Source organism: Mandrillus leucophaeus, unplaced genomic scaffold (genome assembly GCF_000951045.1).
Source record: "Mandrillus leucophaeus isolate KB7577 unplaced genomic scaffold, Mleu.le_1.0 Scaffold295, whole genome shotgun sequence".
In the NCBI taxonomy this organism is placed as follows: Eukaryota; Metazoa; Chordata; class Mammalia; order Primates; family Cercopithecidae; genus Mandrillus; species Mandrillus leucophaeus.
In genome coordinates, this window is record NW_012103087.1 from 230979 (window position 1) to 248145 (window position 17167).

General features: G+C 51.5%; 1 protein-coding gene across 1 annotated transcript in view; it reads left to right on the forward strand.

The window, feature by feature from the left end:
• The first annotated feature begins 12599 nt into the window (after positions 1-12599).
• Positions 12600-17167, forward strand: part of LOC105543962 (cytochrome P450 2J2-like) — an 8789-nt gene continuing 4221 nt past the window's right edge. Inside the window, exons 1-4 of the mRNA XM_011986166.1 lie at positions 12600-12789; positions 14115-14275; positions 14702-14875; positions 15292-15558. Of these exons, the coding sequence (XP_011841556.1) occupies positions 12600-12789; positions 14115-14275; positions 14702-14875; positions 15292-15558 (792 nt within the window). The remainder of the gene's footprint in view (positions 12790-14114; positions 14276-14701; positions 14876-15291; positions 15559-17167) is intronic.

Genomic DNA, 17167 nt, shown 5'->3' on the forward strand with positions numbered 1-17167 from the left:
ACATGGTGGTGGGCGCCTGTAGTCCCAGCTACTCAGGAGGCTGAGGCAGGAGAATGGCGTGAACCCAGGAGGCGAAGCTTGCAGTGAGCCGAGATGGCGCCACTGCACTGCAGCCTGGGCAACAGAGTGAGACTCCATCTCAAAAAAAAAAAAGGTACGCATTCTAAAATTTCTGACTATATTGTGTTGAATGCAGCCAAGAAAGCTTTTAAACTGGTATTAGTTCATTGACCATCAGTAGAAATTATACAAATTTTTCTAAAGTACCTGTGCTGGCGTGAGAACCCAGGGGCTTGACCCTAAAGTTAAACATCTGGTTCCTCGGGTGTCACCTTTCAAGCACTTAGTAGCTGTATGCGACCTGTACAACATAGTAATGTACAGTGCAGATACATAGGACGTGTCTATCATTGCAGGAAGTTCTGTTGGGCAGCACCAATGTAAATGGTAACCACTTTTACTGAGGCACTAGATTTATCTTCCAAGAACGTAACAAGGTCAGCAGAACGAGACCCTTCAAAGTGCTGGGATTACAGGCATGAGCCACTATGCCCAGCCTAAATTGAATTTTTAAAAGCAATTTCCATATCGCCATTTTGTGCTTTCCCAGCTCATAATTCTCTGTTGCCAAGTAGAGTAGGCTAACAGCTGTAAGAAACAAGCCCAGACTTTCAGCAGTTTACCACAGTCACCAAACTCCTGTAGCAAAGCAGTGTGGTCTGTGGAGGGGTGAATGAAGGTTCTGCCTGTGCGTTCAGGAACCCAGGCTCCCTCCCTCCTCGTCACCCCGCAAACCTCTTCTAGATTTGAGCTTCTCTGCTGGATCCACTGTGCTGATCAGAGAAGAGAGCACAGAATGTTGAGCAGAAAGGGTTATGAGCCAGGTCTGAAAACAGTAGACATTGCTTCTGTATTCGTTTTCTTGGCTAGAACTCAGGGTCAGGGGCACCTGTATGCTAAGCACTGTACGAGGTACTTTTAGCATATGGGCCTTACTTGATTTTCTCAGCCACTTTACAAGGTAGCTATAATTAAGCACATTTTGCTGATGAGGAAAGGCTCATGAAGATTTAAGTTGTCTCAAGCCAATATGCAGTATGAAGTGAGTCACACAGAATTCAAACCCAAACAGCATGCTCCCGGAGTTCAAGCTGTTCCTCATCTCATGACCTGAGCTTCAATTTCATCAGCAAATTCAGTTTCATCAAATGCATGTGCTAGATTAGATGGCCTCTAAGGTTTCTTCCAGCTCTAACTCCATGACTAGTGTGAGTCCGTAAATAGGACCTGAAAAACCTGGATCCTGCTCACCTCATTTGGGACGTGGCTCTAGAACTCTGCCTCTTCCTCTTTGCCTCCACAAGGGAGGTGGTGTGTACTGGGAGCAGATTTCCTCTTTTCCTGGAATCTTCTCTGTGTCCTGTTTCTTTCTGCCTGTGGCCTGAATTCAGCATTCTTCCTTGGCTCAGGGAAGCTCCCTTCTACCCGCTCAGGTGGACCCAGGTTAGCAGGACTAAGCTGGTTGCTGTCCAAGTGAGAACCATCAGAGCTAGTACTTGGTCTCCCACAGGCCTGGCACAGCCCTGTTCTCAAAGGGGAGCTCCATACCCAGCTAGGACTGACCAGTGCCAGGCAGTTAGGACCATGGGCACACACCTGTTGGAGCAGAGACACTGACACTGCCTGGAATGGTTGGTTCACAGGGCTAGGGGCTGGGGGAGACTTCTCTGACTCATTTTTTGTGTCCTTGACGAATCTGGTGGGCTGCAGTCCTGGGGCCATTCTGACCACTGGTGAGAAAAAAGCTGCCATGAGGCCCACTCTGGGAGTCTCCCCCTGATGTCATTCCCATGGGCCTCTGAGAGTGACCTGCCCTCCGGGAACTTTAGCTCCCCACTTCTCCTTCCAGACTTACTGATCCAACCGCCTCTTCCCTCACAGCCTCCCAATACCTGGACTCCAGCCCCCTCGGGCTCTTTTCCCAAAAACTATTTATTGAACATTCACTAGGTCCCATACCTTCTGCTGGGCACAGGAGACCAGAAACAGACACAGGGAGCTTATAGTCCAAATGAGAAGAGAAACTTTAAGTAACTTGCTCACTTTTTCTCACCCTTTCTCCTCCTCTGAGTTTCTCGGTCATGACCTAGGAGTCCAGGGATGGCACCTGGCCAGTTCTGCCCTGGGTCATTCAGAGACACCCTTTCTCTCTTGTCCTTGGTATTCCCTACCTCCGATCTCCCTTCCTTACCTAGAATGTGGTAAGATCTAAAGGGCCATTGTAATAAGGATGTGGACCCGGGGCTGGTACCAAGGAAGTTTCTGGGCCTTGGGCCACTTCTCCAGCCACAGGAGTCCTCAGGCACCAGACTCTCCGGACTAGCCCACCACGCTGCCTCACGGCGCCAAAGGTGTGAAGTCATCAACAGAAGGGTTTTTTAGAGCGGCCTCTGTGTATATTTCCTCTGGGATTCTGTCAGCTGATCAAAAATACAGGGGCTGGATCCCAGCCACCGACCATTTGATACCATCACTGGCATTCATACTTAGATATGCAAAACAATGTTTGGCTAAGAGAAGTGACACCTTGGGAACATACATGCCATCCCTCCATGCCTACGTATGGTTGGGTTCTACCCCTCAATCCCTACCGTGCCATGTTGTACTCAGAGAAAGACTACCACTCCTTCAGTTTCAATACCCTTGGTGAGTCCTGGAATAACTCTCAGAAATGGGCACACGAGAAAAGCTGCTGCTTCATCTTCCATAAAATCTCTGTTGGCAGGCCGGGCGCGGTGGCTCACGCCTGTAATCCCAGCACTTTGGGAGGCCAAGGTGGGCAGATCACGAGGTCAGGAGTTCGAGACCAGCCTGGCCAACATGGTGAAACTCTGTCTCTACTAAAAATACAAAAATACAAAAATTAGCTGGGCACGGTAGCAGGCGCCTCTAATCCCAGCTATTCAGGAGGCTGAGGCAGGAGAATCACTGGAAAATACAGGTTGCAGTGAGCCAATTGCACCACTGCACTTCAGCCTGGGCAACAAGAGTGAAACTCTGTCTCAAAAAAAAAAAAAAAAATTCTCTGTTGGCATTTGTGTCCACACAAGAAATCCCTTTCAGAATCTGATTTCGGGGCCGGGCACGGTGGCTCACGCCTGTAATCCCAGCACTTTGGGAGGCCAAGCCGGGCAGATCACGAGGTCAGGAGCTTGAGACCACTGTGAAATCCCATCTCTACTGAAAAACACAAAAAAAATTAGCAGGGCGTGGTGGCGACACCTGTAGTCCCAGCTACCCGGGAGGCTGAGGCAGGGGAATCGCGTGAACCTGGGAGGCGGAGCTTGCGGTGAGCCCAGATTGCGCCACTGCGCTCCAGCCCAGGCGACAGAGCGAACCCTGTCTCAAAAAAACAAAAAACAAAAAACAAAACAAAAACCAGAATCTGATCTAGGGAAAATTCTCTGCTTCTCGGTGAGGATTCTAGAACACATTGTTCCCCCCTTCTTATTTTAGCTGACAGGAAGCTCAGGGCCCTGTATGTTCATCTCAGCTTGTTTCCCTCATCCTTCATAACATTTTGATCTTTCCTTTTGACTGTCTTGAATATTTTTTATTTATTTATATTTTGAAACGGAGTCTTGCTCTGTCACCCAGGCTGGAGTGCAGTGGCACGATCCCAGCTCACTGCAACCTCCGCCTCCCAGGTTCAAGCAATTCTGCCTCAGCCTCCAGTGTAGCTGGGATTACAGGCACATGCCACCACACCTGGCTAATTTCCATATCTTTAGTAGAGATGGAATTTCGCCATGTTGGCCAGGCTGGTCTCGAACTCCTGACCTTAGGTGATCCACCTGCCTCGGCCTCTCAAAGTGCTGGGATTACAGGCATGAGTCACCGTGCCCAGCCTTGAATATTTTTATTATTTTAAATAATAGCTGCCATGAATCATTCTCAGATAAGATGAATATCCTGGGAGCATTAAAGGCATCATTCTGGTTGGATGGCTAATTTTACAGCCCTTGATGGGGTGAGGATGTGGGTGTGTGTGCTGGGGGCAGGGAGGGGGAGGATGTTGGCTGCCCTTTGCCACATTCTTCGGACACGAAGCCTCTCCTGCGCCCCCATCCTGACTGGAGCACAGCATGGCAGTGGCGCGTCTCACTGCCCTTCTCCCCTTACTCAAAGCTGGGCTTGAAGGAAAGCAGCTCCCCGTGGGAACTCCACTGGAATACTCTGCAAAATTCTTGATGCTGAGTTCATTGCAAACTGTCAGGCATCACGCCATCCTTTCCTCATCTACGAAACCTGGGCAGAGCCACTGGTCATAGAGTCACACCGAGAGTGAAAGAAGGAACTATTGATAATAAAATATGCAAAGCAGGGCTATGTCCTCTAGCACTGGCCCGTGCTCTGGCTGCCTGGAAGTGGTCCCTGAGTCTGCCCCTCCTTCAGTTAGGGGATTCCTGGGTCTCCCAGCCCTCCCCAGAAATAGCTCCTGTCCTTTGGGGACTTCACGTAATGTCTAGAGGCAGGCAGGCCCCCTGTATTTGTTCCCATTCACTCCCATGGGCACTGGAGCACATTGGACAAGTTAAACACAAACGCAAGAAATGGAATTCTCCTTCTGTGTTCGGGTGTATGGAGGTAACTGGGGGGGTCTCTTCTGCTTCAGTTCTCATTTCTTCCATCTCTAGTGGTCTCTGTAGCTCCTTATTTTTATCTACTCCCCTTCCTAGTCAGGGAGAAGTAGGGGGTGGGCCTGCCTTGCTGGAGTGGGGGTGTGGGATGGAGCAACTTTCAGGCACTGAGCGTGGAGTGGGTGCTGGGTTTGGGTTGCTCTAGAAGGGGAGAGGAGTGTCCTTTTGTTCTGAGATCTATCCATAGGAGAGGGTGTTGCGGGATCTACAATAAGGGTCGGCTATGGGAAACAGCCCCTGCTTGGGTACAGGCCCTTGGCTGAAGCTGTCCATTCAGCATTCCTTAGCCACTATTTCTCCAAGGGCCATGGAAGGGGCTCTCCCCTGGACGCGGTATGCAGACAGACAAGGGAGAAGAAAGAGTACACCAGTTCTGAGACCCTGGGGGCAGCCTCAGGCGAGAAGCACACGCCAGGCCTGGGGGCAGCCCGAGCCACAAGGAGGCCTCTGAGTTCAGGCCGGAACCTCTGGAAGTGTGACTAGCTCTGGTTCCTCGTGTGTGTTCTCTTAGCCTATAGGAACCTTCCTTGTGAGAATGCCAACCTGTCCCAGCTGGGAGGCAGCTGTGGAAAGAGAACACTGAACTTGGAGACTGAAGGCCTGTAGAATTGTGGCCCTCCCACTTCCTTGAGCAAATCACTCCACCTGCTGAGCCTTGCCTTCATCTGCGAGGGGATGAAGCCTTCACATAACAGCCTTCACCGTGTTGCAGAGGGGCGGGTTTAGAAATTTGGTGTGGAAATACCTCATACAGGGAAGGGGCGCAGCTGCATCATCTGTCATCTTAGTTGAATTGAGTTTTTTTGGTTTGGTTTGGGTTTTTTTTCTTTTTTTCTTTTTTTTTTTTTTTGAGACGGAGTCTTACTCTGTCACCCAGGCTGGAGTGCAGTGGCGTGATCTCGGGTCACTGCAACCTCCGTCTCCCAGGTTCAAGTGACTCTCCTGCCTCAGCCTCCCAAGTAGCTGAGATTATAGGTGCCCACCACGCCCAGCTAATTTTCGTGTTTTCAGTAGAGACGGGATTTCATCATGTTTGCCAGGCTGGTCTCGAACTCCTGATTTCAGGTGATCTGCCCCCCTCAGCCTCCCAAAGTGTTGGGATTACAGGCGTGAGCCACTGCGCCCAGCCTGAGTTGTTCTTAGAGGAACGGAGGAGCAGAGGCTGAGTGTTGTCCATTTTTGGCCTAGAATTCAAACAAGGAAACAGAGAGGCCCATGGCCTGGGGGATAGGCATGGCTGGACTCATAGGGATACCACTGAGGGGGAAGGTGCAACTTGGACAGGGGCTGCCACAGGGTCCGCCACTCTGCATGGGGACTCCTGTAAAAGGGATTGTGTGGCCCACCTCCACCTGCTCACTGAGGAGGCTGCAGCTCACAATCAGACATGGAGGGCCTTGGCTGGGTGATAGAGGGGCTGGTCACCCAGGGCCTCCGCTCCAAATCGGTGTTCCTGTGACCTGCCACCCTAGAATCTGGTCGCATCCTGGCCCAGTGTGCTGGGTGTGTCTCTGCTCCCAGTACCACATTCCAACCTTAGCTGCCAGTGTGCTATCACCCTTGGGCACGGAGGGAGGGGAGCAAGTTTGTCAAAGTTCAACACACTTGGAAATGTTGAGCAGGTAAATCTCCCTTTGGGATGATAAACTGTAAGAAAAGGCTACAGGCCAGGTGCTGTGGCTCACGCCTGTAATCCCAGCACTCTGGGATGCCGAGACAGGTGGATCACTTGAGATTAGGAGTTCGAGACCAGCCTGGCCAACATGGTGAAACCCTGTCTCCAGTAAAAACACAAAAATTAACCAGACGTGATGGCCTGTGCCCGTAATCCCAGTTATTTGGAAGGCTGAGGCAGAATTGCTTGAACCGAGGAGGTGGAGGTTGCAGTGAGTCGAGATCACACCATTGCACTCCGCCTGGGTGACAGAGGGAGACTCCGACTAAAAAAAAAAAAAAAAAAAAAAGAGAAAGGAAAAAAAAGGCTTCAAATACACTATCTGATTTTAAGGAGTCTCTGAGAAACATTCCCGGCCAAGATAACCAGATAACAGCTGCAGTCCAAATGGAGTGTGATCATTGGGTCACAAGGCAGATGACAGATCCATATTTCTGTCCTAGCTCCATCTCCAAAACCATAGTTACCATCACAGCCAGTGCCTGACTACCTTCATCCATGCTAAAGCCTCTACTAGAACCTCAGTGTCTTCGAGCACCACCCATCACAGCCACCCTCCAAATTACCAAAATCATCGGAATTAAATTGATCCCTGAAACAGTACACTAGATTACACGCAAGATATTCTGTTGAGAAGGGTACCTGGCCTAAAGTAGCTCTCACTGCAGTGGAGACAGGAGGAGGTCAAACAATGGCCTGGTCATGTATGAAGGCAGCATAAAGAGCCATCATAAACGGCTCACTGGTGGCTCACACAGAGGAGTGCTAAGCACCATGGGACAGGGACTTGGGGACCACCAGGTCCTTCTATCAGTGAGTCACATCACTCAATGGCAACTCCAGGCTCCAAGCAATCACTGACACTGTTAGAGAAACCCAAAGAAAGGGAGAACCGGCGCCTGCCCTTGAACTGCTCATGCTATATGATCAAGATGGGGCAAATGCAGTGATAATAGAGCCAGTCTCAGCCCAGAACAAAGCAAGGACCACTGTGGGAGACGGTTGGTGTGTTTGGAGGTAGTAGAGATTGGTGGAGTGAAGCTTTCAGAGGTCTGCAGTCTCTTCAGCAGTATTTTGAGGAGGCAGGAACGTGATTTGTTGGAAACGGAAGGCAGGGGTTTGCGGAAATTGCAGCAGTATTACTATTTGCACAAGCATAGTACAAATAGCACTTCCATAGCACAATCCATAGCACTTTCACACCACACCAGCTCAGCTTATCCCCCAACAGCCCTGTGGGGTAAGCATTGTTATCATCATATCAACTTGAGATAAGGTAGGTAGAAATTCTAGAGATGGAGATGCAGGGGTGAGGCGCTCTGAGCAGAGGGAACTGCACACGCTTGTCAACAACCTCTCCACCCGGGTAGGGGCTCCCGACCCCTGATATCTGTGTCCCTTGACTTTTTAAAAATTTAGTAAAATAGATGCAACATAAATTTTACCATTTTGACCATTTTTAAATGAACAGTTCAGTGGGATTAAGTACATTCACATTGTTGTGCAATCATCACGACCATCCACCTCCAGAAAACTTTTTCATCTTTCCAAACGGAAACTCTGAACCCATCGAACACTGTCCCTTGCCTGTCTCAGCCTCAAGTGGAAATGGGTCTCCCTCGTGACTGGCATTATGCCTATGGATTCCCTAACACACCTTTGCAAACAGTCTTTTTTATTTTTTCTTTTTTGAGATGTAGTCTCGCTCTGTCACCCAGGCTGGAACACAGTGGCGCGATCTCGGCTCACTGCAACCTCTGCCTCCCGGGTTCAAGCGATTCTCCTGCCTCGGCCTCCTGCATAGCTGGGACTACAGGCACCTGCCACCACACCTGGCTAATTTTTGTATTTTTAGTAGAGACAGGGTTTCACCATGTTGGCCAGGCTGGTCTCAATTGCCTGACCTCATGATCTGCCCACCTCCGCCTCCCAAAGTGCTGAGATTACAGGCGTGAGCCACTGTGCCAGGCCTGCAAACAGTCTCTTAATTAAACTATCCTCAGTGTACTCAACTGGACTGTGACATCTTTCTCTTGTTGGGCACTGGTACAGTAGTTCTATGAGGCTATTTGCTAAAATGATCTTATCTCCATTGTACAAATTAGAAGCTGAGGCAAGAGGAGGCTAAATAATTGCCTAAGGTCACAAAACCAGTAAGAGGTAGAACTGGGATTTAAACTCCAGCAGTCTTGTTCCAAGATCGTTGAAACCTAAGAGAAGGCTACATAGTTGAATATGGTGGTGCCGCTGTAGTCCCAGAGACTCAGGAGGCTGTGGCAGGACAATTGGTTGAGCCCAGGAATTTGAGGTTACAGTGAGCTATGATCATACCACTGCACTGCAGCCTGGGTGACACAGTGAGATACTGTTGAAAGAAAGAAAGTAAGAGAGAGAGAGAGAGAGAGACAGAGAGAAAGAAAGAAAGGAAGAAAGAAAGAAAGAAAGAGAGAAAGAAAGAAAGAAAGAAAGAGAGAGAGAGAGAAAGAAAGAAAGAAAGAAAGAAAGAAAGAAAGAAAGAAAGAAAGAAAGAAAGAGAAAGAGAGAGAGAGAGAAAGAAAGAAAGAAAGAAAGAAAGAAAGAGAAAGAAAGAAAGAGAAAGGAAAGAAAGAGAGAAAGAGAGAGAGAGAAAAAAAAAGAAAGGAAAGAAAGAAAGAAAGAGAGAAAGAGAGAGAGAGAAAAAAAAAAGAAAGGAAAGAAAGAAAAAAAGAAAGAGGCAGAGAGAGAGAGAGAAAGAGAAGGAAAGAAAGAAAGAAAAGAAAGGAGAAAGAAAGAGGCCAGGCATGGTGGCTCACACCTATAATCCCAGCACTTTGGGCGGCTGAGGTGGGCGGATCACCTGAGTTCAGGAGTTCAAAACCAGCCTGGCCAACATGGTGAAACTCCATCTCTATTAAAACTACAAAAATTAGCTGGTCGTGGTGGTGGGCGCCAGTAATCTCAGCTACTCGGTACTCGGGAGGCTGAGGCAGGAGAAAGAACGGAGAAAGAGAGAGAGGGGGGAGAGAGAGAGGGCAGGGGCGCGAGAGGAGAGAGAGAGAGAGACGGCTACAGAACTGACCACTGAGGAACACGGGGATTCAGTGCAAGCTGAAGAGACCTCAGGAAGGCTGCTGTGCATCTGGGCGGAGGAGAGCAGGAGTAGGAGCCCAGCCTCAGGCGCGCTGAGGCGGAAGAGAATGTCCTGATGGGAGACACTGCCACTGCTAGTGGCTGCCTGCCCCTTGTCCCTCCTGAGCTGAGCCATGCAGTTAGCTGACCCTGCCAGGAAGAGGCTGAGAAGAGCCTCACCAGGGATGAGCTGCGAGGGCCAGAGGTGAGGATGATGCTGACATAGGAGTGAAGGTGTCCCACCCTGTTCCAGGCCACAGCCCTGCCACCCTGGTGAGTGGCTTGGCCCAGGTGTGACTGGTGTGACCAAATGGATTTACTCCACTGGGGAAGGGCTCCTGGGTTTGCCTCCCTCCACGACGCTGCCTGGCAGCACCGCCATAAAAGCCTGGCCAGGCGCTTGGGAGAGCCGGGACCGAGAAGCAAAAGTGAGAAGAGGAGACACAGGACCAAGGAGATGCTCTCCCTGCTCAGTGGGCTGGCTTTACTTGCCATTTCCTTCCTGCTCCTGAAACTTGGCACCTTCTGCTGGGACAGGAACCACCTTCCTCCTGGCCCATTCCCCTTCCCCATCCTTGGAAACCTGTGGCAGCTACGATTTCAGCTGCACCCAGAGACACTGCTCCAGGTAGGAAGCCTGTGCGAAAGCTGGAGGCCCTAAAGCGGTGGACAGATGAACCCCTCCTCTCTCTCAGCCCAGCGGCACTGGAGACAGAAAGAAGGAACGGGTCAGACACGTGTGGGGTGAATCCTAGTCTTGCCATTCATTAGCTGGGAGGCTTTGAGCCTCAATTTCCTCACCTGTCAAATGCAGGGTGGTAGGGGGATTGCAAAAATTGTGGACTTTGTGCAGAATCTAAGAAGTCTAATCTAAGAAATTCTGAGTGCAGTAGAAGTCCACTGCCAATGGAACAGGATGGCAAAAACCACTGAACAGAATTCGACTCCAGGAGAGCACTGTGTGTGGCTGGAAGAAGTTTTCTGAAAAGCCACTTGAGATGGGAGTTGGGGGAAATGGGACCCCCACAAGGGCACATTCAAGTGATGTTACTCAAGGAATCGCTGCACAAAGTCACTGCCAGGGTAGTTGGAGCCTCAGCTGAAGGGCGCTGTTGGATTGAGTGGGTGGAGCTGGGTTGCTGCTGAGAACGATGGCGGGCAGGACACTGTGTTTCCTGAGGCCATGCTCAGCCCTCTTCTTTATCACACTCAACAAAAATTTTTAAAATATCTGGTTGGCGCTGTCAGACAATTATGATCCTCAGGCTTCCCACGCAGTGGAAAGAGCACTGTACTGGGAGTCAGGAGACCTGGGTTCAAGGTCCTCATCTTTTACTGTCTTTTTTGGCCTCTGTTTTTTGGAGTTTTGTTTGTTGGTTGGTTGGTTGGTTTTGAAATGGAGTCTCGCTCTGTTGCCCAGGCTGGAGTACAATGGCACAATCTCAGCTCACTGCAACCTCCGCCTCCCAGGTTCAACCGATTCTCCTGCCTCAGCCTCCCGAGTAGCTGGGATTACAGACCTGCACCACCATGCCCTGCTAATTTTTGTATTTTTAGTAGAGATGGGGTTTCACCATGTGGGCCAGGCTGGTCTCAAACTCCTGACATCAGGTAATCCACCCGCCTTGGCCTCCCAAGTGCTGGGATTACAGGCGTGAGCCACTGCGCCCAGTCTGGCCTCTGTTTTTTAACTCATAAAATGGAGATAAAGAGCCTACCTGCACACTTATACCGAGGGTGGACTCAAATAAAATATGTAAAGCCCACGTGGGACACCAAGTCCTGGAGAAACTGGTTATTTACTATCATCTGTAACATGGGTAGAACATTCCCACCTCCCAGGATTAATGGGGTGAAAGTGCTGGGCCCTGACTATTCCAAGTGCACGGGGTGGGCCTGTGACCCAGGGCTTGGCTTGGCTCCCCTGGGGAACAGGACTGGAGTCACTCTGAGAAGGTGTTCCTACGGTAAGTGTCACCCCGTCTCTCCACAGCTGGCACAGACCCACGGCAGTGTGTTTGTTCACAGTGTGGGTGAGCCCGATCCCCATCGTGGTGCTGAGTGGCTTCCGGGCGGTGAAGGAAGCGCTGGTCTCCAACTCGGAGCAGTTCTCCGGCAGGCCCCTCACCTCGCTCTTCCAGGACCTGTTTGGAGAACAAGGCAGGGCTGCCCCTCCTGCTGGGGAGGAGGAGGCGGCTAGATGGTCACTACACTCAGGGAGTTGGGGCTAGCCCAGAGCTGTTAACAGAGAGGGGACTGCCAGGAGGACTTGTGTGAGGGGAGGGGGTGGTATGACAAGGAACCAGATCTGGGGGTTCAAAGATCTGGATTGAAGTCTCAACCCAAGCCCTGGCCAGCTCCGTGACGCAGGGCAAGTCGGCCTCACTCTCTGCCCCTCAGTAGGCTCCTGTGTAGATGGGGATGACGATGGCTCTACATCCTGAGAATGTGGGGAGGGGATTAAGTGGCCAAAATACCTGATAGTGCCGGTTCAGTGCCTGGTTCAGCAAACACCCTTGTTCCCGCCTTGCCTCTCCCTAGAACCCCTCCTCCCCTGCGTTCTTTTTTTTTTTATTATTTGACCCAAAGTCTCATTCTGTCGCCCAGGCTGGAGCGCAGTGGAACAATCTTGGCTCACTGCAACCTCCCCCTCCTGGCTTCAAGCAATTCTTGTGCCTCAGCCTCTCGAGTAGCTGGGGTTACAGGCACATACCACCACACCCCGCTAAGGTTTTTATTTTTTTATTTTTATTTTTTTTGTAGTAGAGACCAGGTTTCAGCATGTTGGCCAGGCTGTTCTCGAACTCCTGACCTCAGGTGATCCACCCGCCTTGGCCTCCCAAAGCGCTGGGATTACACATGTCAGCCACCACGCCCAGCACCCTGCATTCTTAATCTCCTCTTCCATTTCTTGTGGGGACTCTTAAAGGAAAAATCGGGTTGGTGGACTGGGGGAGGGCATAGCTGAGACCATCTTGAGGGCGCCAAGCTCACTGACCACTCCCTCAAATGCCCTTCAGCCCCGGGGCAGAGCATCATCCCAGAGGTGATTCTGGGGTCTGCCCTCCAGGTCCGGCCCCTGTGAGAGCCGAGTGGTCTTGGTCTGGGAGGCTGGGATGGCTAGTGACTGTCCACCCCACTCTGCCCCGGACCCAGGCATCGTCTGCAGCAGAAGGCACATGTGGTGGCAACAGAGACGCTTCTGCCTGGTGACGCTTCAAGGGCTGGGCTTAGGCAAGCTGGCGCTGGAGGTGCAGCTGCAGAAAGAGGCAGCAGAGCTGGTGGAAGCCTTCCGCCAGGAGCTCGGTAAGTAGCAGGCTGGCGGCAGGCCTACCCTCACCCCCTCTCCCCCCACACACACACGCCTATGCAGTGAGGCTTGCCTCCTCTGCAGAGGCGTATGTGTGTCCAGGAAGCCTCAGAACGTTAATAGCAATGTTAAGCTCCATCGAGTGGGAGTTTCTCCAAGGTGGGTGGACAGAGGCCCAGGAATGGCCAAGGTCACTGGGAAGCCAGAACCCTCCTTGACAGCTGGGGAAGTATCCTCCACCAACATCCAAGGCGGCCAGGCGTGGTGGCTCCCTCGTGTAATCCCAGCACTTTGGGAGGCAGAGGCAGGCGGATCACCTGAGGTCAGGGGTTTGAGAGCAGCCTGGCCAACATGGTGAAACGCTTCTCTACTAAAAATACAATTAGCCGGGTATGTTAGGCTAATCCTGTAATCCCAGCTACTCCGGAGACTGAGGCAGACGAATCGCTTGAACCCGGGAGAAGGAGGCTGCAGTGAGCCGAGGTCATGCCATTGCACTCCAGCCTGGGCCACAGAGCAACACTCCATCTCAAAAAATAAATAATAAATAAAATAGCAAAAAACTAACAAACAAATCATCCAAGGCGTCTCACACCTCTAGCCATTGGCACATGCTGTTCCCCTTCCAGAACATCCCAGCCCATGTCCCTTCCTTCCCCATGAGAAACCACTGCTGCTTCCTCCAGACCAGCTGTGGTCACCTGCCCTGAGAAATCCTCCTGAATGCCAGGCCCCCAAACCTTTTTATTCCCGGCTGTGACACAGCTGCCCCACATTCTGTTGTCATTCAAATGGCTGTCTGTCTCCCATGCCTCTCTCTGACCTGGCTCATAGAAAGTGCTTGGTAAGCACTTGGGTTTTTTTGGTTTTGTTTGTTTGTTTTGTTTTGTTTTTGAGATGGAGTTTCGTTCTTGTTGCCCAGGCTGAGTGTAGTGGCACGATCTCGGCTCACTGCAACCTCCATCCCCCGGGTTCAAGTGATTCTCCTGCCTCAGCCTCCCAAGCAGCTGGGATTACAAGTGCACACCACCAGGCCCAGCTAATTTTTGTATTTTCAGTAGAGACGGGGTTTCACCATGTGGGCCAGGCTAGTCTCGAACTCCTGACCTCAGGTGATCCACCCACCTCAGCCTCCCAAAGTGCTAGGATTACAGGCGTGAGCCACCATGCCCAGCCGGTAAGCATTTGCTGAGCGCGTGAGTGAGGAATGGGAATGGAGGACCCAGTTAGTAAATGAGCGACTATATACAAGATCAGATGGGTGCTCAGGGCAGTGCTTTCTTGTGCCTCCTTGTCCCGAGCCCTGCCCCTCTGCCCTCAGGTAGATCCTTCGACCCTCAGGTATCCATTGTCAGGTCCACAGTCAGAGTCATCGGGGCCCTTGTGTTTGGCCACCACTTCCTCTCAGAGGATCCCATCTTCCAGGAACTGACTCAAGCCATCGACTTTGGCCTGGCCTTGGTCAGAACTGTGTGGCACTGGGTAATTGGCATCTAGGGAGGCAGGTGTGCAGGCCATTAGACTGGGGGCCGAAGGCAGACAGGGGCCTTAGCCAGGCCCTGGCAGGGAGGGTGCAAGGTGGGCAGGAGGGAGACCGTGGCTTCTGCCTGGTAGCTGACACATTCAGAGCTTCAAATCTTTGTTGTGGTTCAGCATGAATGCATGGGCAAGGAATCAGAGGCTGGTTATATCCTCAGAAATACAGCTTTCTGGACCTGCCACATCCAAGTGAAGCCCTAAGCACAACTGCTCTGACCACAGCTCTCATTTCTGTCCAGATTATTTTGGGGGTCTCCAGATGAGAGGCAGCCCTGGGTTACTCAAGTCAAAGGCCCCAGCCCACTTTGGAGACCCCTGACTCAGGGGCTGGCTCCTGAGTAGGCCCTGGGTGGGCCTCTCTCTCCACAGCTGCACGATGTGTTTCCCTGGGCCCTCTGCCACCTCCCAGGACCCCACCAGGAGATATTTAGGTACCAAGGGGTCGTGCGGAGCTTAACCCGCCGGGAGATTACCGGGTGCAAACTCAAAGCACCGGAGGCCCCCAAGGACTTCATCAACTGCTCCCTGGCCCAGATCTCCAAGGTGAGCCTGGAACAGCTGCTTGGGAAAGGAGGGGCCATCTTTTTCGGCTGCACCTCGTTTCTAAGCCATGGTCTCAGTTTCTCATCTTTGGCTCTGTCTACAAGCTTCCAAAGCACCCTGAAAACTTGAGTTAAAACAGGGTTTTCCTCCCTGCCTTTTCCCAGGGCAGGGCTGGCTTCTGCAGGCATGGGTAGGGTGGGAACAGAAGACCTGGCTGATGTCAGGGCCAGAACACCAGGGCAGCCCCCCATCAACATCAGTGCAGTCCTGAGAGTCAGGCCCTCTCGAGGGGTTGGAACCTCAAGTTCTGGCCACACAGGTCTCAGATCAGGCTTCAAGGAAACCCCAGGGCTCTGTCAGGAGAGAACTTTAGACCTGGAGCTGCACCCCCCACTCACCCATCCCCCACTCGCCAGGCCATGGATGAGCCTGTCTCCACATTCCACGAGGAGAACCTGGTCCAGGTGTTGATCGACCTGTTTCTGGGAGGCACCAACACCACGGCCACCACCCAGCGCTGGGCACTCATCTACATGATCCAGCACGGAGCTGTCCAGGGTGAGGAGCCCTTGGTCACGCCCTGGCTGACTGCCCCATGCGTGGGGCTCCTGGGCCATGGGCATTGCCCCCATCACTCTCCTTGCTCTGTGGCCCCAGGGGTGGGTCCTGCTCTCACCGCTGTGGTACAGGAAGTGTTCATGACTTTGAGTCAGACAGGAGGGGCTTCAGTTCCCACCCTGTTGCTTACTGTGTAATGCTGGGCAAGTCATTCCACCTCTCAGACCCAGTGTACAATGGACAACACTATTCTACTCATTCAGCAATGATTCAGCACCTACTAAGTGCCAGGCCCTGTGCTGATGTCCACCTCAAGATCACAACTGTGAAGGGGAAAATGTAACTGGATTTCTCTCAAGGACAAACTGACCATGACCTGAATTCAAATCTGGTGCCACAAGTTTCGTGACCTTGGGCAAAAGTACCTGTCCTGTTACAGCCTCAGTTTCTCCATCTGTAAAATGGAGACAACAGGCCCCCCTCCATAACAATGCTTTTTTTTTTTTTTAGACGGCATCTTGCTCTGTTGCCCAGGCTGGAGGGCAGTAGCATGATCTCGGCTCACTGCAACCTCTATCTCCCAGGTTCAAGTGACTCTCCTGCCTCAGCCTCCCGAGTAGCTGGGATGACAGGTGCGTGCCACCACAAGCAACTAATTTTTTTGTATTTTTAGTAGAGATGGGGTTTCATCATGTTGGCCAGGCTTGTCTAGAACTCCTGACCTCAAGTGATCTGCCTGCCTCGGCCTCCCAAAGTGCTGGGATTACAGGCGTGAGCCACCACGTCCAGCCAATATTTATTTATTTTTGAGACAGAGTCTTGCTCTGTCACCCAGGCTGGAGTGCAGTGGCATGATCATGGCTCACTACAGCCTCCACCTCCCGGCTCAATCAATCTTCCCACCTCACCCTCCCGAGTAGCTAGGACTACAGGCATGAGCCCCCATGCCTGGCTAATTTTCATGGTTTTTGTTGTTGTTTTGTTTTTTGTAGAGATGCAGTTTCACCATGTTGCCCGGGTTGGTCTCCAGCACAGTTGAAGATGACAGCTCTCTGGTGATCCAGCTTGAAACAGGTTTCTGTGCAGATTTTTGACACGAGCTGGACAATAACGTGATGACACCTGCTCTTTGCCCAGGCTTGCTGCATGCTGAGAGCTTTGTGCCCGCGGCGTCATTTGATACAATGGTGCTCTGTATTGTTGACGGAGCCATGCAGATCCTAGATGACAGATGTTGAGTTACTTACCTATCTTACGGTGTAACAAATTACCCCAAAACTTAGTGACTTTAGAACAACAGCATTTATCACGTCACAGTTTCTGAGGGTCGGGAAAATGGGTGCGGCTCAGATGGATGCCTCTGACTCAAGATCTCTCATGAGGTTACCATCAAGTTGTTGCTGGGGCTACAGTGTCACCTGAAGACTCCCCTAAGGGAGGCTCCACTTCAAGCTCACTTACACGGAGGTCTTCAGGACCCAGTTGCTCATGAACTGTTGGCTGGAGACCTTCAGTTCCTTGACACATGAGCCTCTGCATTGGACAGCTCAAAACATGGCAGCTGACCCCCATCAGAGACAGCAACCAAGAGGGCACCCAAAATGGAAGCAACGGTCTTTTTGTAACCTAATCTTAGATGTGATATCCCATTGCTTTTGCCATAACCTTTTTTTTTTTTGAGACAGAATCTCGCTCTGTCACCCCAGGCTGGAGTGCAGTGGTACAATCTCAGCT